Raw genomic sequence first — 18,169 nt, 5'->3', positions numbered from 1 at the left:
CGCGCCGAAGAGCGCAGAAGCGTCGACGACGAGAGTCGTATTCGCACGTTCTTGGCTGGGTCGCACACCCTGCGGCTAGGGTTGTACCAGTCTCCAAGATAGCAGACCCGCCTTGTGCGAAAAGATACTGCTAAAGTGGGCACTGAAGTCACCTGCTGCGCCCCGCCACCACAGCGCCGCGCGGCTGTGGACTGTTGTCGAGGTCGCGAGACGAGCGCCGTTGAGCTTGTTGTGGATCTTTGTCTCCCTCTCAACATCCAATTGCTTCGATGATCACAAACTACGGCAACTTCAACGTGCGTGTCTGCTCTTCTGCTCTCTAGGGCATTATTAACTCCTTCGCAGGCATTCTGCAAAGATTCCACGCTGCCAGTATGCAACGTATGTTGACCACTCCCTATTATACACACTCTCTATCTCACACAGCTCCAGCTCTTCGATGACGTGCAGAAAACATGCACTCTCGTCGGCTTCAACACCGTCAACGGCCACCGCATTGGTAACCTCGGTCTCATGATCCTGTCGTTCTTCGCCGTCGTCCTCGCCGTCGTCTTCATCATCTGCGCTCACCGGCGGCGTGGCGCCGTCGGTCGCCGTGAAATGCAGATCCTCTTCTTCTCCTATATCATCGTCTCTATCTCTGCCTTCTTTGCCAGCGGCGAGTTCATCACCAACCGCAGGGTGCTCGTCTATTTCAGCGCCATTGAAATTGGCGCGACCTGTGCCACCGCTTGGCTCCTCGTCGTTAACGCCATCGTCGCATACCAGCTGCTCCCGGACGGCGGTGTGCTCTCCGTCGGCCTCACGGTGTTCTCGGGGTTGGCGTTCTTTATCGGTACCGGCTACATCGCGCTCGATTCAGCCTTCAGCTGGACCGGCGCGTTTGACTCGGCCACGGGAGAGCCAGAGCTGCTGCGCAACTACGCTCTCTACACCGTCTACCTGCTTTGGCCCATTATCGCCGTCGTGGTCTACCTCATCCTCGAGCTCAACCTTGTCATCGGCATCCTTCACGAGCTCAGGCCCATGATCCTGCTAATCCTTTCCTTCTTCCTCTTCGTCGTCGGCCAGGTCTTTGAGTTTGTCGTCTCAAAATACATCTGCAGCGACACCTCGGGCAAAATCGACGGCTCCCTCTTTGCGTGCCTCTTCACCCTGTTTAGCTTTGGATCCCTCTGGGCCTTCTGGGTCAGCATCACCGAGGACGAGTACATGGGCGATTTATAAAGTCGTCATCATGCGTGCGCACGTGCGTAGGCCTCCCGCGTGTTCTGTAGTTCTAGATTTGTATTACTGCACATTGTTGCGTTTTGCTTTCGGCGTTGGGATTTCTAATATTGTCTCTCTATCTTCCGTGTAATGTACTATCCACTTTTGGTGTCAATAATAATTAATAAGCTGGCTATGAGTGAAATCTTGAAACCACTGCGCCGTTAGTCGGCGTGGCATAAAAATAGGTTCGCGAATTCACCGCTTAAGCCGCAGAATCACCGTTATCGTCTTGCTGTGCTGCCAGCTCCGGTTCCACTGCTAATACTCTCTACGTTGGCATGTCGGATTCGGACGAGTCTTATCATGCTGAGTCGTCACCCGAGCCTGACGGCGATTCACGCGCGACGACTGGCGGCGTCTCCACGCGGGCGACTTCGCGCGCCGGGAACGCAGAACTGCGCTCGGCGACCGGCGGCGGCTACGTCTGGGAGGATTCGATCCAACGACCATGGGATGTCGTGCAGGAAGACGAGGGCGGCAGTCTAGCTGGCGCTGTAGCAGATCTTGTGCAGTCAAATAAGCGAAAGCGGCTCTACTACGACTCAACACCCGTGCAGCGAGGAATCATTCGCCATCTCATGCTGGTGATCGACCTCAGCAACTCCATGACAGATAAGGACATGCGGCCATCGCGGTATATGTTGAGTCTGAGCTACGCCATGCAGTTTGTCGCCGACTATTTTGAGCAGAATCCTATCTCGCAGCTCGGCGTGATTGGCATGCGGAACGGTCTCGCGACTCTCATCTCCCAGCTCGGTAGCAACCCCACCGAGCACATTCAAGCCCTCCAGCATCTCAAGAAGAAGGAACCTTCCGGAGATCCCTCGCTACAAAATGCGCTCGAAATGTGCCGGGGCGCGCTCTAGTAAGCGTTTTCCTATATTCTCTTCTCCGTGACCCTACTAATCAACAGCCACGTCCCAACCCACGGCACGAAGGAAGTCGTCATCATCTTCGGCTCACTTCTCTCCTGCGACCCCGGCGATATCCACAAGACCATCGCGACCCTGAAAGCCGAGCGCATCCGCGTCCGCGTCGTCGGTCTTGCCGCCGAAGTGGCAGTGTGCAAGGAACTATGTAAGCAAACCAACGACGGCGACGTACTGTCTACCTACGGTGTTGCTTTACACGAGCAGCATTTCAAGGAACTGTTACTTGCTGCGTGCATCCCTCCGGCCTCGGCGAAGGCGGCGGCGAACAGGAGTGGCTCGGAGCTCATGCGCATGGGGTTTCCCAGTCGTATTGTCGAGACTACACCTTCCTTCTGCGCGTGCCATTCGAGGCTTTCAAAAGGCGGATACGTGTGTCCACGGTGTAAGGTCAAGGTGTGCTCGCTACCCACGGAATGTCCTGCATGCGAGCTGACCTTGATTCTCTCAACGCATCTCGCGAGATCGTATCATCACCTTATGCCACTACGCAACTGGGACGAAGTAAAAGCCGAGGATGCGCGCAAGACTTCAGCATGCTTTGCCTGCCAGCGGCCATTTCCTAAGATCGAAATATCGTCCGATACCACCTCCGGCGGCGAAATGCGGATACGCCTCTCCGTGAGCCAAGCCGGCGTGAGCCTGAAAACCACGGACAAGATCACTACAGTCAGCACACCCGCAGCTAATATTAAAGTGCCCACCGGCCGGTTCCGGTGCCCGGACTGCGGCCAACACTTCTGCATAGACTGCGACCTCTTCTCGCACGAAGTCCTTCACTGCTGTCCGGGTTGCGAAAGTGCGTCGAACATGTCACTGCAGCAGCAGAGCATCAACAACCAGGTAACAAACGGACGGACAGCCCGGCTCTCAAGCCGGACCGTGCCGGCGCAGTAGCTGGTAGGTAGCAATTGTACGATACCATGATGATTTTATAGTGTTGCCGGGGCAACGACGCGTGCGGCACGCGTGCGGCTGCCTGACGCGTTTTGGGTTAGGGCATATCTGAGTTTGCACTGACAAACGATGAGCCAGCCGCAGCGGCCCGCCGCTCCGCGAGCGCGTTCCCACTCTTCCTCTTTGTTGTTGTTCCTCCCCAGCCCGTTTGCAAACACGACCGCTGCGTCCCGTCTCTGTGTTGACACCGCACTGCTCCTGTCCCTCCCTCGGCCGGCTCTACTTCGCTCGTTTGCTCGCTCGCTTCTTTCTTTCTTTCCCTCGCCCAACCTACGCTTCGCATATCGCTGTTTTCACACCCAACTCGTTACATTCCAACGCGAACGCGAACGCGACTTTGTCTTTCTGCTGGTATCTGATCTGCACACGCGCTGTTTCTGGCTTGATTCTGTCGCTCGGCAGCTCATGTCTTCGTCCACGTCCGATTCCGGCGGCGCAGCTGCATTCCAAGCCTTCATGGACGACATCTCCATGGCTTCTGCCGGGCTGCTTGACAATTCCAACAACAACAACAATAACAATAATAACACGACATGCTCTTATACCCCGACCGCACAAACACATATCCAGCCGCTCGCACAGTCCCAGCAGCCCGTGAAGCTGCCGCTGCAGCCCGATTCTAACCTCCTCAACCTGCAGCCCGGTTCGCCCACGCGCGCTGAACGCGACGTATTGCTGACGCGGCTTGAGAAGCAAGCGAAGCTGATTGAGCTGCAGAAGAAATACCTCATGTCCCAGGTCGAGCTGGATGCGCTTGACGATACTACGGCGGTCGACTCGCAGAACTATGATCCCAACTTTCCGGGCGCTGCCGCGATTGGCGGACAGCGGGTACAGGATATGTTTCGCTACCAGTTTGGCGCACAGCAACAGCAAATTCCTTCGTTGCCAGCGTCAGATTTTTCTACTCTGGGGGCTATGCCCCGCGACCTCTCGTCGGAGTTCCAATCTAAATGGGCCTCCCCGCTATTGCAACAGCCGCAGCAGCAACTGCAGCCCGCACCAGCATTGACAATGGCGACCGCGGCTGAAAGCGGCGTGATTCCGTCGTCGCTACTCTCCGCGCTACTGGGCGACGAGTCGCAAGACATTCAGCTCAACGACTCGCCCATGCTCACGTCCGAGTACGCGCCCCTGGGCAACAGCATTTGGCGACGCGTGTCGTCGTATCAGGCACGGGCGCAGTCGCACGGACCGCAGCAACAACAACAACCCACGATGAAGCCGCAGCCTATTCAAGCACCGTCGAGCGCTGTCGGCAGTGGCATGTCGAACGGCAGCAATATGTTTCAGCATTTCCGCACGGGTAGCACATCGTTGATGGCGCCGCCTATGTCGCAGTCGTTGGGCAATGGCAGCGTCGACAGGAAGTGGGGCGCGGGATCCGCAGCGCTTCAGGCGCTTGGTAGTACGACGCATAAGCGAGTTCAGAGCGGTGACGGCACGAGAGGGATGACGAGCTCCGCCGCGTGGCTGTCAACAATGGACATGAGCGGCACCGAGGAGGACGTGATCCCAAACAAGGGAATGTCGACATTATCCGCTCACAGCCGCGAATTCACACCGGGACTCCTTCCGCATTTCCAGACGCCATCGATTGGTTTATCGGTCCCACCGCCCTCATCCTCGTCACAGGGCGGCATGACCTTTGTCACGCTCACCGAGCCGATCAACTATCGTTACCTTCTAGAGCGTCCAGTGAACTGCGACTGGAAATACATCGTGGACAAGATTGTTAACAACAACGACCAGCAAGCGTCGATTTTTTTACAGCAGAAGCTGAAGAGCGGGACCACGGAGCAGAAGTTTGCCATCATCGAAGCGATCGTAGGGCTCGCATACCCGCTAATGGTGAACCGGTTCGGTAACTTTCTTGTTCAGCGGTGCTTCGAGCATGGTACGCCCGAGCAGATTCACGCGATTGCGGGAGCGATCAAGGGGAATGTGCTCTCGCTTGCGATGGATTCCTTCGGATGCCATGTCGTGCAGAAAGCGCTCGACTGTGTCGACGAGACAGTCAAGGCCGACATGGTCATGGAGCTCCTGCGCCGCGTCGCCGACACCGTGATGCACCGGTACGCGTGCCACGTGTGGCAGAAGCTCTTCGAGCTGCGCTGGGACGGCACCCCGCCGGCGATCATGCAATACGTGAACCAGGAGCTCCGAGGGATGTGGACGCAAGTCGCGCTCGGCGAGACAGGCAGTCTCGTCGTACAGAACATATTCGAGAATTGCGTCGAGGAAGACAAGCGACCTTGCATCGAGGAGGTGATTGCGAACATGGACGTCATCGCTCGCGGGCAGTGGGGGAACTGGGTCGTGCAGCACATGATTGAGCACGGCGAGCCGGACGATGCAGGCCGCGCGTTGGACTTGATTATCGCGAACGCGGTGTCGTATTCAACTGACCAGTTTGCATCGAAGGTCATCGAGAAGATGCTCAAGTGCAGTCCACCGGAGGAGGTTGATCGGTACCTCGTCAAGATCTGCGACGGGCGCCCGGAGAGGCCGCGAATCCCTCTGATTGACAGTATGAGGTGTTTATACTCCCGTAGTAGTCTTGATTACTGATATTTTGTGCTTTTAGTTGCTTCTGATGCGCACGGAAACTATCTGATCCAGTATATCCTGAATAACGCGAGCAATGCACAAAAGGATCTTGTGGCTGCGCAGATAAAGAAGCATATGGTGTCCCTCCGTGGTTCCAAGTGGGGCTCGAAGTGTGCGTGGATTGTCGACAGATACCGCAACCAGGCCGGTCCGACATTCGGTGGCAGTAGCTCCGCATCTGCGTCGTCCTCGCAGCTATCTTTGCCCGCACCGGGATCTTCCTCTCTGTCGCTATCTGCTTCTGCTTCTGGAGGCAGTAACGGCGGTTCCGGTGCATCCGGAACAACGGATATGTCAAACATGGGCGCCGGCGGCGGCACGACACGTCACCATCACCATCACCACAGTCACCACGGCGGTCACCACCACAAGGACCGACGAAACATGTTCTGATATCCATCTCTGCTCCGAGCTGTTTTGACGAATCTTTTTTGTTTGTTTGTTTTTGTTGGTTTTTATATCGAGCTGTTCGTCATCTAAATGCCCCGTGGCTTAGACGGGCTCTGTATTTCATCTTTGTTAAGATGTTTCTCATGGGGGAGGAGTGTGTTTCTTTTATACGACTGATACTGCGATTTCATGCACAGATTATGAACGACGTTTGTTTTTGATGACACGGATGTGGTATGGGATGCTCTACTTGTATCAAATTATGTTTCGGTTTATGGTTGTGTCTTCTGAATTTTATTGTGTGAAATTATTATACCCCCGGTCAGATCATAATGTGTTCGTTGTTGTGTTGTTGTTACAAGAGATCTTGAAGTGACTTATCTGGGAACTTAAAGCGCGGTGTGGTATCGAGATGATGACTGATTATGATGATGAATGACTGTTGTACATAGTATGTTTTGTATTGGCCGGACTCTGTTGTTGTACGGCCAAGGCGTATTTGGGATATTTCTTTCCGTGTCCAAATTGAAGGAATTTCAATCTATTTCTACACATGGGGCTACAGTAGCGTTGCGCAGAGTATGTTTCCGATGACTACATGGAACACCAATTGGTCAGCTCCGCGTGGCTGTCATGATAGGGACTGCATCGACAACGTCTAGACGCTCCTTTAAGGAGTTCTCGTCTTCCCTGTCATCATTGCTGTTGTCGTTGTCCACGTCTGAGTCCACGTCAAGTATAGACATGTCAGCCAACGGGGTCGCGGGGGGGCCGGACACACCGCCGCCATTCAACCGCTGCTCCCACTCAAGCTTTAGCTTCATGGCCAGCCTGCTGCGCCACGTACGCATCTCCTCGTCCACACGCCGCTCGATTTCACACTGCGTGCGCTCCTTCTCCCACGCCTCCATCTCCTTCGCGGCATTGTAGCACTCTCCCTCGTAGCGCTCCCGGTCGAGCTTCTGCCGCGCGCGGGCAAGGTCAGCGTCACGCTTCCACACATCGAATTCCGCACTGGCACGAACGAGCATGTCGGGATCATCGAGCTGCGCGCGAACGTGCTCGAGTTGGGCGCGGCGCGCGGGGTGTCGAGTCTCCAGACGCTGCAGACAGCCGCGATAGTAGCTCTCCCCGTCACGGAGGAGCGTGGGGATATCCGCGCTGGGTGGGAAGTAAACAGACTGATCGAGCTCATGGAGAACGAACAACAGATTCGTCTGCATGCTCTGTGTGTAGGTTGTAAACGCGGAGTCCGCCGACGCAGTGTGGAGTACCGGCCACGAGGGCTTCGGCACGGATGCAAGCGACGCAAGAATCTTCTTGCGTACGTATGCCTTGTGTTTTTTCACAAGTACGTCATTAAATAGCGGCGCGAGATACGGCGCGCCGACGTCGTCCGCACGCTGCTGTGCGATGCACGTGTGCTTCTCGCGGTACGTCGCGGACGTCTTGCGCGAGCGCTCGCGCACCGTCATGGTTGCGCGGTTTTGCTGGGAAAACACGAGGAGAGCACTGCGGTGATCGGCATCGGGGCGCGCGCGCAGATGTCGCATTATGGCGCGACGCGAGCGTTTCGCGGCGGTCTTGGTTGTGCATGTCGAGACAGGGCAGCGGAAGAAGAGCACGTTCTCGGCGGTGGCATAGTCCGCTGTGAGGTCAAGTGAGGCGGACTGCGGCAGTGATGGGTCCGTTTGCTCGAGTTCTGATGGCGGTGATGGAGTCGGTGGTAGATATACCGGTGCTGCTGTTGGCGGGGGGAGCTGGTTAAACGGGATGCGTGGGTATCCAGCTGTTTTAAAGGGGATATCAGGTCTATTTTTGTCGGCGGTAAGTGATCTGCTGGAGGTGCTGAGGGCGGTATTCTTGGTGCTATCGACCTCGGGACTGGTCTTGCAGGCCACGCCGCTGTTGCTGGCCTTGTCGTGACCGTAAGGACCGTAGACCATGAACAAGTCGACAGGAACCAGAGTTGACAACGGCGACACATCTTTCGGCACTTTCGCTCGTTTAGTCTTCGGCTGCGCCTGTGGTATCGCCTTTGCTTGCCGCTTCTTGTTCTCCTCCGCGGCTATCGGCGGTTGATGCTGTCGCTGTTTCATGTGCGCTCTCATCGCTACTTCAACCGCTTCGATCTCCGCTTCGACCGTCGCTTCAACCGCCGCCTCTTCCGTCACCCCCGGAGTCTGTGGTGATGTCGATGCGGCGATGGGGTAGTGCTCGAATGCAGCTGTGCGCATGTCGTGTGGTGATGGGGGGTTGGGTTGTGGAGAGTGTACGGTACTTCCCGGGAACCCCGGCTCTGCGCTGTGCGGCGGCGATGAGCAATGATGATAAGGAACAAGGGACAAACAGCTTTCTATAAGACTGCCTTTTGGACAGTGTATATTTGGAATACAAGCACTAAAGCATGGTCGCGGGTACATACAGTGGGAATAAAAATAACTAAACAAAACATACCATGGTTACATATGGAAAAACGCACTCGCAAACATACACAAGTGCGCACAAGACAAAATCCCCACCCCAAATATTTCCTAGATCATGGCATGCTCATCGGAACTCGTACGAGTAATAATTTCCCCGATCCGGCACATGGGAGAGTTCCAGTTGCTGGTACTTTTCCGATATTTGGTGAAAATATAGACCCGAGATAGAGCCGGTGAGCTGGTTGAAGCAGATGTAATAGAAACCCGCGAAAGACGCACCGGAGATGTCACGCACGCGGTGATCAGGCACGAGAAAGCACTCCTTCCAGCGCATGAAGATGTGGTCGCGCTGCTCGAAGTTGGAGTGACGGTAGTCCGGGCGCTTGGCGGCTTTGGCGAACGGTCGCCATGGCGGAAACCGCGCCCAGTGCTGGATGTCGACCTTTTCTGATGCGCCCCAGTCGCGGCGGCGTGTGAGGAAGGAGTACTTCGGGCCAATCATCTGGCCCTCGAAGTAGGTTGTGAGGGTAGGGTGGTCCTCGGTGAGACCCTTGATGTACAAATAACCACACACGAAGGAGTCCGCCATGTCGACGTGCTTGAGCTCGACGTGGACTTCGTACGTCTGCCGTCCAGACTGTTGCGTGCCCATAAACCGCGCGCCAGAGCGTAGATACGACGAATATGACGTTGACAGCACGCGACGTGTGTGGATGAGGTCGCTCGCGGACTCGAGCGGCAGCGGCATGGGTGGCGAGGTGACAGTAGCGGTACAGACTGGCCGCGCGCATTCGTCGCTGTCCACGCCATCAGCGCCATCATTGCCTGCAACTGCAGCTGCAAGGGATTGCTTGTGGAGGGCGGCCGCGGCAGAGGAGGAAGTGGCGACGTCGCCGTCGAGAGCAGAAACGGGCATTGTGGCAGGGTCGAAGAAGGAGGTCCAAGGAGAGGAGGCGGAGGAAGAGAACGTTGAGGTGGAACCGGGAGAGGAGCCGTCGTCAGTTGGGGTTGTGTCCGTGGGGGGAGCGATGAGGGAGCCGATCGGGTTGAATACAGAGGAGGAGGAGGAAGAGGAAGAGGCAGCGGCGAAGGCGGAGGAGGATGACAAGGAGGAGGCCGGCTGGTTTGAGGAGACGAAGAGGTCGTACCGTGTCCACAGAGGCAGCCCCGAGGCAATGTGCGGGATAGCGGAGGAAGTGGAAGAGGCAGAGGAGCCGGCGCGCTCTAGCACCGGGCGATGGGTGAGATGAGGATGGGTGTGGTGGGTGTTGGTCGTCCCGTGGGCGTGCACGTGTACGCGCGAGAGTGATGGAGGCGCGGGGGCAGGCTCGTCGGCACGCGCGTGCTGAGGGCTTGGTATCCTCTGTGGCGAAATCGTTCGCGCAAACAGCGGCGGCCGTGAAGAGGCGACAGAGGCGGTTGAGGCGTAGAACACGTACGAGGACGGGGCGGGGACATGCGGAGAGGACGAAGCCTGGCCTGGACCGGAATTGCGCATGCTCCTGTGGCGGTTAGCAGACGCACGCAGCAAGCAGCGAGGACACACGGACCTGGAAGACCGCGCCGGCGCGGGAGGAGAAAGGACAGGGGTCTGTTTGGGGGTGAGATTGGTGAAGTGAGGAGTAGAGAGTTGTCGAGGCGGCCAGCGCAAGCCCGGCCCATTCGCGCCGGGTAACCGCGCCCCTCGTCATGACTTCCCCATACTGCCCTCCCCTCACATTCACCCCCCAGCATGTCGACCTCCTTTGCCCTCTCCCGTCGCGAGCGCAAGCCAAAGGCCTATGTTGCACGTTACGCCTGGCCTCACGACCAGGGAGCGCCGCTGCGCGTCGTGGCCGGCCACCACTTCAACCGTCAAGTAGCTGCTCCCACCGATGCCATCACGGCTGTCTCTGCGTTTATCTAACTACTGCACGTAGGCCGAGATCTTCGTACCCACAGCGATCTACGATACGCGACTGCGCTATCTGCCGTGGTTTGATGGAACCGAGTGCGCAAAGTCTACGTACTACCACACTGTGACGCCGCCTTCGTCGTTTCTGCGGCCAGAGTTCTTCAACGAGTACATCAAGAAGCGTGCGTGTTGACTCCTGTGTGCACTGCTCTTCTGTACTGACTGACGTAGAAAACTGCCTTGTGCTCTCGCTCACCGGCATTGACTCCGAGGACGTTTTCTGCATATGCGAAGGTGCGCTTAATCCTGCCTCGTCTGCATACACGCCTTCTAACTACGTACAGGTATGCTGCAAATGTCGCTGCGAAAGGAAATCTACCAGCAGAGCGGCCTGCAGGGAACACAGTCAGCCTACTCCAATTCTCGCTTCAATGTGACCTACGATCTGCGCAAGCCCAGCATGCTCAGTGGCAGCAGCGCCTTCAACCGCCTCTTCTCTGCACTCACGGCCCTCACCGAAGCCACGCCGTTTCTAGTCTGCGTGTTTCCTACGGAGGGCAAGTCACCACCACCGCCACTGCCTGCTTTTTTCAACGCCACCCTGTATGAGCAGTCGCTTGATCTCAGCCGTGCGAGCAACGTGCTTGTTCCCCCGCTAGATCCGTACGTGAGCGTGCCAAAGTTAAACAAGCCGATCGGAGAAAATGAGAGAAAGAAATTCACGGCTGAGGTGGTTAGTGAGGGGTACATGCATTTGCTTGAGTGGATATCGCTGCTGGCGGTCGGCAGCCCCCGTGTCACGATGCGTGATAAAACCCGCGCGCTCATCTCGTCGTACGCTGTGTTTGACGACAGCGACTTGGAATTCTTGCCTCCGAGCAAGAAGAACGGTATCAATATTGTCAAACTCACAATTAGCGGCTTTCTCACCTCCCAAATGCTTACCGAAATGTACAACAGTGTTATGTAAGTGTCACGTTTCCCCGCTTTCTCCGTCTTGTACTGACGACGGGTCGCAGAGATATATTGCACAGCGACGACTGGGCCATTATGGCCGTTTACGGATTCGAGGACGCGCCCGTCAGCTGGGGTGCGGAAGAGCACGGGTTTCTCGTCTCGGGCGAGAATGATTACATGCTTGTGATGAGGAGCAAACCCGCCGCCGTCGCTAACGAGAACGATAGCTCCAACGGCACGAGCAAAGACGTGACTGTGTTTGAAGTTGTTGGAAGTCACGATCAGCACAGCTAGCAGACGCGCATCTGTGAAACGAACACAATGTACATACTAAACCGCGGCTATATAGTGCATTGCCAACGAGTTTGTGTTTATATCATAACTATTAGCTTACATAAGCCACCTGCCAGTGATGAAGGTAAGACCATCGGCGAGCTCTGGGTCGTCCATGTGCATGTTTGAGTCAAATCCGTGGTCGCCCGGAGGAGTCAGCAGCTTAACCTCAAGCTCCGGCTGGCATTCCTTCGTGATGTCGAGCAGGTCCTTGGTGCCTTGGAACGGCACACCAGAGTCAGCCTCGGTGTGGATGACGAGCAGTGGTGGGAACTTGTCACCGGCCTTGACGCGGTCATCGATGAAGATGCGGGGCTCTTGCGGACCCATGAGCTCGAGGTAACGGCCGTGGTGGATGATTGCGAACATAAGGTCGTTGCGCTCCGGAGAGACATCCGCAGTGACGACGGCGTCCTTGGGCATCTTGGCGAGGTGGTCCTCGACGACCGACGCGGGCCGCATAGGCTGGCCGAGCATGATCTTCTCGTATGCCTGGGTGTAGTGCGGCGCGCGGATGTCAGTGACGGGGTAGACTGCGATAGCGGCGCTGAGATCGTCCTTGTGGTCTAGCGCGAACTGTAGACTAAGGTAGCCACCGGCCGAGCCGCCGCAGCAGACGACCTTGCTGAAGTCAGCGGTGACGCCGGAGGGAGCAATTGACTCGAGGATTGTTGGCAGCTTCTCGCGCAGCCATGTCCAGAAGTCGTCGAGGTCCTCGAGGATCTCGACGCCTGTGGCCTCGGGGAATAAGCGGTAGTCGGGCAGCACGAGGATCGCACCATGCGAGGCCGCGTACTCGAATACCCAGGTGCCAATCCACTCGTACTGGTTGCGCGCGCCAGATATCTGGGAGTCATTAGTCAACTGGCATTCCTAAAACTGATCGAATGTAGTGCTGACCAGGAAACCGCCATGGAAGTAGATTAACACCGGTCGGGGACCCGCAGGGACGTCGATGGGGACAAAGATATCGGTGAGGATGCTGTGGTCGTTGACCTTCTTGAAGGCGACCGTGGTTTTGTTGAATGCTTCGTACTTGCTCATTTTTGCGTGTGCGACCTGCGGAAATCTGAGGAGAGCTGATGTAGTCAGGGTCCTTGAGGACTTCGGGGTGATCTAGGACACGTGTGTGAGTGATGCTGGAGACTCTTGTACATATCTGCGCAGTGAGGGGTAAACCGCAGGTGACTCTTAAAGCGTGTCGCGAGTTATACTTAGAACGCATACTGGGAACTGCGCAGTGCTGAGATGTGCGGGAGCTGCAGCACGATGCTCTCCGCGGAAACGACACACGTTGAACACCACCTACCATCACCGTCCCCCCAATCACCTTCGGCCATCTGCCCGTCCTCACTCCCCGCCGACGCAATGGCTGACTCGGCCTCCTACACCCTCGTCCACGAGACGTCCTCGGCCGACCAGCCCTCGCTGCAGGACCTCAAGTTCCAGCTCGAGCGCGGCAACGACCCCATCAAGATCGAGGCAATGAAGCACATCCTCATCATCATGCTCAATGGCGACCCCATGCCCTCCCTGCTCATGCACGTCATCCGCTTTGTCATGCCGTCCAAGTCCAAGGCGCTCAAGAAGCTGCTCCAGTTCTACTGGGAGATTTGCCCCAAGCTCAATCCCGATGGCAAGCTCAAGCAGGAGATGATCCTCGTCTGGTGAGTATTGTGCATGCTTTTTTCGGTGATTTGTACTCATGCTTCTAGCAATGCCATCCGCAATGACTTGCAGCACCCCAACGAGTATATCCGCGGAGCGACCCTGCGCTTTCTCAGCAAGCTCAAGGAGGCGGAGCTCCTGGAGCCCTTGATCCCTTCCGTGCGCTCCTGCCTCGAACACCGTCATGCTTACGTCCGGAAGAACGCCGTTTTTGCTGTATATTCAATTTTTAGCCTCTCCGAGAACCTCATGCCCGACGCCGCCGAGCTCGTCATGAATTTCATCGAAACCGAGTCCGACACTATCTGCAAGCGCAATGCCTTCGTCGTGCTCGCAAACATCTTCCCTGAGGGCGCGGTCGAGGTTCTCCTGAAGTCTTACGACACCATCCCCAGCACGGACGAGCTCCTCCAACTCGCTTTCATCGAGTTCATCCGCAAGGACGCGCTCACAAACGCCACAAACAAGGCCCGTTACCTACGTCTTGTCTTTGACCTCCTCGACGCACCGTCCAGCACTGTTGTCTATGAGGCCGCTACCGCTCTCACTGCGCTCACGAGCAATCCCGTCGCTATCAAGGCCGCAGCCAGCAAGTTTATTGAGCTAAGCGTCAAGGAGTCCGACAACAATGTCAAGCTCATCGTCCTAGAGCGTGTCGACCAGCTTCGCCGCAAGAACGAAGGCGTGCTTGACGATCTCACCATGGAGATCTTGCGTGTCCTGTCGAGCCCTGATATTGATGTTCGTCGCAAGGCACTTCAGATTGCCCTCGAGATGATCTCAAGCAAGAACGTTGAAGAGGTTATCTTGCTCCTCAAGAAGGAGCTTGCCAAGACTATTGACCAGGACTACGAGAAGAACAATGAGTATCGCCAGCTGCTCATTCATGCCATCCATCAGTGTGCCATCAAGTTTGGTGAGGTCGCCGCCTCGGTCGTCGACCTGTTGATGGACTATATATCCGACTTCAATAACGCCTCCGCCGTTGACGTCATCTCGTTCATCAAGGAGGTACTTGAAAAGTATCCTACCATGCGCGCGCCCATCGTGGCCCGTCTTGTGTCTACTCTTGGCGATGTCCGCAGCGGGAAAGTGTTCCGCAGCGCTCTCTGGGTTATTGGTGAGTACTGCTCGTCGGAGGACGACATCCGCAACTCATGGAAAAAGATCCGGTCCAGCATCGGCGAGATCCCGATTTTGGCCTCTGAGCAGCGTCTGCTTGACGCTGTGCAGGGTGGCGACTCGTCTGCATCATTGGAGCCGGTCGAGGACGAGAAGACGAACGGCAGCACACCGACCAAGCCCAAATCGTCGCGCAAGGTTCTACCCGACGGCACATACGCGACAGAGTCCGCATTGACCACCGCGAGTTCCGCGAATGCCAAGCTTGAGGCTGTCAAGGCTGCGTCGAAGCCGCCGTTGCGCCAGCTTATTCTCGACGGCGACTACTATCTTGCGTCGTCGCTTGCATCCACTCTCACCAAGCTCGTGCTGCGTTACTCTAAGCTCTCTACGGACGAGAAGCAGAAGAACCTGCTACGTGCCGAAGCTATGCTTATTCTGATCTCTGTTCTCCGGGTCGGTCAGTCTAAGTTTGTCAAGTCGCCAATCGACGAGGACTCGGTTGACCGTATCATGAGCTGCATCAAGTCTCTATCCGACCTGGATGAGGAGAAACTCGTCGACGAGGTGTTTTTGGAAGACACGCACGCGGCGTTCCACGCCATGGTGTTGGCCGAGGAATCTAAGCGCGCGGACAAGGACAGGATCGAGCGCGCGAAGAACGCGGTGCAGGTCGATGACACTCTGGGTATTCGTCAGCTGTCAAAGAAGAATGAAGGCGAGGATGCGGGAGATTTCGAACTGGATCTGTCGAAGGCTACCGGCACGGAGACGGTTTCAGAAGATCTTGGATCGAAGTTGGAGAAGGTCGTGCAGCTGACCGGATTCTCTGATAAGGTCTACGCGGAGGCATACGTCAAGGTGCATCAATTCGATATTGTGCTCGACGTGCTACTGGTGAATCAGACCACGGACACGTTGCAGAACCTGTGCGTTGAGTTTGCTACGCTGGGCGACCTGAAGGTGGTGGAGAAGCCGACATCGCACAATCTAGGCCCGCACGCATTCCACTCGGTGCAGGCGACTGTGAAGGTCTCGTCGACCGACACCGGTGTGATTTTCGGCAACATCGTGTACGACGGCAAGTCGTCACTGGAGACGAACATTGTAATCTTGAACGATGTTCACGTTGACATCATGGACTACATCCACCCGGGCACGGTGAGCGAGACACAGTTCCGTATCATGTGGACCGAGTTCGAATGGGAGAACAAGGTGAACATCAACTCCGCGTCGCCGGACGTGAACCTGAAGCAGTACCTGGACAAGCTCGTTAAGTACACAAACATGTCAGTGCTGACCCCCGAGGCGAGTCTGCAGGGCGACTGCCAGTTTCTGAGCGCGAACATGTACGCAAAGAGCGTGTTTGGCGAGGACGCACTGGCAAACCTGAGCATTGAAAAGGAGGCGTTGGGTAATATAGTCGGCCACATCCGGATTCGAAGCAAAGGCCAGGGCCTCGCGTTGTCTTTGGGCGACCGCATTGCCGCGAGCCAACGGGCAGCGGCGACCAAGTAGGGTTGAAGCTGAGAAGCATTGCACTTAAGTTAGTAAGATTTTGTTCTTTGTTCTTTGTTTACTGTTTGTGTTATTAGACCATCGAGCTGCTGCGTGTAGTTATAGTAAGAGCATGTTATATGTTAGCAACTGCTGCCCTAGAAGTTGATTTGGAGTCAGGACCGCGACAAAAAATAGAGTTTGGAGGTTCATGATTTTCTGGCGCGTTGAGGGACACAACCAGCATCGCGCGCAGAAGACCTCTTTGATCTCGGTCGTTCAGTTCACGAAGCAGTACCAAAAAGGCATAGATATGTCGTCAGGAATTAAGCGCAGAGCGGAGGATATTGAAAACCAGAGTGTTGAGGACGGTGTCGTGCCGCCACTTGCGAAGAAGCGGATGGTGAGCGAATGTGATGATGATACAGCGGTAGTACAGCGCGGCGAGCAAGAGCAGGACCGGGACGACGGCGAAGATTTCGACGACCTGAAGAATGGAAATGGTGATACATATGAGGAAGATCAGGCGCAGCGGAGCGACTTGTATCTTGAGACGGTGAGTAGAGTGTTTTCGTCCTTTGATATATGACGGATTGCTAATGAGTTACGTTACACAGGTGGAACGGAAGCGGCTTGACTTTGATTTCGAGAAGCTTTGCTCGGTGTCGTTATCAAATGTGAACGTCTACGCGTGTTTGGTGTGCGGGAAGTACTTCCAGGGTATGTACCTCACAGATTGCTAATAAAAGCGTTAGCTAACGAAGTAGGCCGCGGCAAGTCGTCGTATGCATATTTCCACAGCGTCGACGAAGACCACCACGTGTACATCAACCTACAAACGCTTAAAGTCTACATTCTACCAGAATCCTACGAAGTACGCTCAGCTGCGTTGGACGACATCAAGTACGTCGTGAACCCGACCTTCACAAAGGCCGACGTCGCGGCACTTGACACGCGCGCGCGGGAATCGCTTGATTTGAACTACAAACCGTATCGTCCTGGGTTCGTGGGCATGAACAACATCAAGCAGAACGACTACGTCAACGTGGTATTGCAGAGTCTTGCGCACGTTGCACCATTGCGAAATTTCTTGATGTTGGCGGATATGGACGGACGGCCGGATATCGTGCAGAGGCTGAGCATACTCGTGCGTAAGTTATGGAGCGCGCGCGCATTCAAGGGCCATGTATCTCCGCACGAGCTTCTACAGGACATAAGCACGTTGTCGAAGAAGCGGTTTTTGAGTACCGAGCAAGCCGAACCGTTTGATTTCATGAACTGGTTCTTGAACACACTTCATTTGTCGCTGGGTGGGCTGCGGTCAAAATACAGATCGAGTCTTGTGCAAAGGATATTTCAAGGGCGGTTAAGGATCGAGTCGCAGCGCATCACGGCGCGCGCGGACGCGGGGGACCGGTTGCGGTTTGAGGCGGACACCCAGATCAGGATGACGGAGATGCCGTTTATGTTTTTGTCGCTGGATCTGCCGCCGGCGCCACTGTTCCAGGACGAGATTGATCGGAATATCATTCCACAGGTCGCACTGCAGACAATTTTGAGCAAGTACGATGGGTGCAGCTCGCAGGAGCTGGCGGGTGATCGAAGGAGATTTAAGATACTTGAGCTGCCGCCGTTTGTGACACTACATATCAAACGTCTCGAGCGCACACAGCTGTCGCAGTCGCAGGAGATCAACCACACCGTCGTGACATTCCAGCCTGTGGCGCTGGACATGTCACCGTACGTGGAAGGTGCGACGCAGCCGATGCTGTATGATCTGGTTGCAAACATCACGCACGAGTCGGTGATGGCAGATAAAGAGGGCGGCGGCGGCGTGGGCAGCGGCGAGGAGACGCGGCACGTGTACCGGGTGCAAGTGCGCGATAAGAGTCGAGACGAGTGGGTGCAGATACAAGACCTGTACGTGGAGGACATCCGACGGGAGACGCTGTTCCTCAGCGAGAGCTATATCCAGGTATTTACTCGTCTCTCGCCCCCTACGAAATACTCTACTAACAGAGAACAGATCTGGGAAAGGCGGCGGTGAGGGCGGCGAGCGCGTTTACCCTATTGCGGGTCACGTGCAGCGCAGTGGACACGCGGAGTGTTTCAGC

The 18,169-nt window shown here is 56.0% G+C and overlaps 9 protein-coding genes across 9 annotated transcripts; 6 read left to right on the top strand and 3 right to left on the bottom strand.

The window, feature by feature from the left end:
- Window positions 1–163: 163 nt before the first annotated feature.
- Window positions 164–1,411, top strand: V1518DRAFT_414621 (chitin synthase III catalytic subunit). Its single transcript, XM_066903621.1, has 3 exons — window positions 164–296; window positions 346–381; window positions 433–1,411. The coding sequence occupies exons 1-3, from the start codon at window positions 270–272 to the stop codon at window positions 1,225–1,227; spliced, it is 858 nt and encodes a 285-aa protein (XP_066760172.1). The 5' UTR covers window positions 164–269; the 3' UTR covers window positions 1,228–1,411.
- A 25-nt stretch (window positions 1,412–1,436) lies between these two features.
- On the top strand, window positions 1,437–3,131 carry V1518DRAFT_414617 (Ssl1-like-domain-containing protein). The gene is made up of 2 exons (XM_066903620.1): window positions 1,437–2,137; window positions 2,186–3,131. Exons 1-2 carry the CDS (start codon window positions 1,551–1,553, stop codon window positions 3,096–3,098), a joined length of 1,500 nt encoding a protein of 499 aa, XP_066760171.1. The 5' UTR covers window positions 1,437–1,550; the 3' UTR covers window positions 3,099–3,131.
- A 1,554-nt stretch (window positions 3,132–4,685) lies between these two features.
- On the top strand, window positions 4,686–6,161 carry V1518DRAFT_372362 (armadillo-type protein; the record flags this gene model as incomplete). The annotated part of the gene is made up of 2 exons (XM_066901390.1): window positions 4,686–5,688; window positions 5,746–6,161. 2 exons carry the CDS (start codon window positions 4,686–4,688, stop codon window positions 6,159–6,161), a joined length of 1,419 nt encoding a protein of 472 aa, XP_066760170.1.
- Window positions 6,162–6,435: 274 nt separating this feature from the next.
- On the bottom strand, window positions 6,436–8,452 carry V1518DRAFT_414613 (uncharacterized protein). The gene has a single exon (XM_066903619.1). The coding sequence runs from the start codon at window positions 8,393–8,395 to the stop codon at window positions 6,773–6,775; it is 1,623 nt and encodes a 540-aa protein (XP_066760169.1). The 5' UTR covers window positions 8,396–8,452; the 3' UTR covers window positions 6,436–6,772.
- Window positions 8,453–8,511: 59 nt separating this feature from the next.
- On the bottom strand, window positions 8,512–10,205 carry V1518DRAFT_414610 (vacuolar import and degradation protein-domain-containing protein). The gene is made up of 2 exons (XM_066903618.1): window positions 10,135–10,205; window positions 8,512–10,086 (listed from the first exon to the last, which is right to left on the bottom strand). Exon 2 carries the CDS (start codon window positions 10,080–10,082, stop codon window positions 8,709–8,711), a length of 1,374 nt encoding a protein of 457 aa, XP_066760168.1. The 5' UTR covers window positions 10,083–10,086; window positions 10,135–10,205; the 3' UTR covers window positions 8,512–8,708.
- A 108-nt stretch (window positions 10,206–10,313) lies between these two features.
- On the top strand, window positions 10,314–11,833 carry V1518DRAFT_414607 (ribonuclease P 40kDa subunit-domain-containing protein; the record flags this gene model as incomplete). Its single annotated transcript, XM_066903617.1, has 5 exons — window positions 10,314–10,442; window positions 10,504–10,660; window positions 10,710–10,772; window positions 10,823–11,444; window positions 11,498–11,833. 5 exons carry the CDS (start codon window positions 10,317–10,319, stop codon window positions 11,727–11,729), a joined length of 1,200 nt encoding a protein of 399 aa, XP_066760167.1. The 3' UTR covers window positions 11,730–11,833.
- Window positions 11,664–12,896, bottom strand: V1518DRAFT_392608 (Alpha/Beta hydrolase protein). Its single transcript, XM_066901778.1, has 2 exons — window positions 12,669–12,896; window positions 11,664–12,614 (listed from the first exon to the last, which is right to left on the bottom strand). The coding sequence occupies exons 1-2, from the start codon at window positions 12,810–12,812 to the stop codon at window positions 11,826–11,828; spliced, it is 933 nt and encodes a 310-aa protein (XP_066760166.1). The 5' UTR covers window positions 12,813–12,896; the 3' UTR covers window positions 11,664–11,825.
- Window positions 12,897–13,136: 240 nt separating this feature from the next.
- On the top strand, window positions 13,137–16,076 carry V1518DRAFT_372428 (adaptin N terminal region-domain-containing protein; the record flags this gene model as incomplete). Its single annotated transcript, XM_066901391.1, has 2 exons — window positions 13,137–13,435; window positions 13,484–16,076. The coding sequence occupies 2 exons, from the start codon at window positions 13,137–13,139 to the stop codon at window positions 16,074–16,076; spliced, it is 2,892 nt and encodes a 963-aa protein (XP_066760165.1).
- Window positions 16,077–16,368: 292 nt separating this feature from the next.
- On the top strand, window positions 16,369–18,102 carry V1518DRAFT_426640 (uncharacterized protein; the record flags this gene model as incomplete). The annotated part of the gene is made up of 4 exons (XM_066905996.1): window positions 16,369–16,611; window positions 16,673–16,775; window positions 16,823–18,030; window positions 18,082–18,102. The coding sequence occupies 4 exons, from the start codon at window positions 16,369–16,371 to the stop codon at window positions 18,100–18,102; spliced, it is 1,575 nt and encodes a 524-aa protein (XP_066760164.1).
- Between the last annotated feature and the right edge of the window lie 67 nt (window positions 18,103–18,169).

The sequence above is a fragment of the Limtongia smithiae genome, assembly GCF_038497785.1.
Source record: "Limtongia smithiae strain NRRL Y-17922 unplaced genomic scaffold V1518scaffold_4, whole genome shotgun sequence".
Taxonomy (NCBI): Eukaryota; Fungi; Ascomycota; class Lipomycetes; order Lipomycetales; family Lipomycetaceae; genus Limtongia; species Limtongia smithiae.
Note: the sequence above shows the minus strand (reverse complement) of the source record. Positions and strands in the feature narration are given on the sequence as shown.

What these genes read in the sequence shown, in the direction of transcription:
- V1518DRAFT_414621 (XM_066903621.1), top strand. Translation starts at nt 270, where the DNA reads ATGATCACAAACTACGGCAACTTCAAC. An exon ending in CAAACTACGGCAACTTCAAC is followed by an intron (nt 297 to 345) that starts GTGCGTGTCTGC and finishes ACTCCTTCGCAG; the next exon opens with GCATTCTGCAAAGATTCCAC. An exon ending in CCACGCTGCCAGTATGCAAC is followed by an intron (nt 382 to 432) that starts GTATGTTGACCA and finishes ACACAGCTCCAG; the next exon opens with CTCTTCGATGACGTGCAGAA.
- V1518DRAFT_414617 (XM_066903620.1), top strand. Translation starts at nt 1,551, where the DNA reads ATGTCGGATTCGGACGAGTCTTATCATGCTGAGTCGTCACCCGAGCCT. An exon ending in ATGTGCCGGGGCGCGCTCTA is followed by an intron (nt 2,138 to 2,185) that starts GTAAGCGTTTTC and finishes ACTAATCAACAG; the next exon opens with CCACGTCCCAACCCACGGCA.
- V1518DRAFT_414613 (XM_066903619.1), bottom strand. Translation starts at nt 8,395, where the DNA reads ATGCGCACAGCTGCATTCGAGCACTACCCCATCGCCGCATCGACATCA.
- V1518DRAFT_414610 (XM_066903618.1), bottom strand. Translation starts at nt 10,082, where the DNA reads ATGCGCAATTCCGGTCCAGGCCAGGCTTCGTCCTCTCCGCATGTCCCC.
- V1518DRAFT_392608 (XM_066901778.1), bottom strand. Translation starts at nt 12,812, where the DNA reads ATGAGCAAGTACGAAGCATTCAACAAAACCACGGTCGCCTTCAAGAAG. An exon ending in ACTTCCATGGCGGTTTCCTG is followed by an intron (nt 12,615 to 12,668) that starts GTCAGCACTACA and finishes AATGACTCCCAG; the next exon opens with ATATCTGGCGCGCGCAACCA.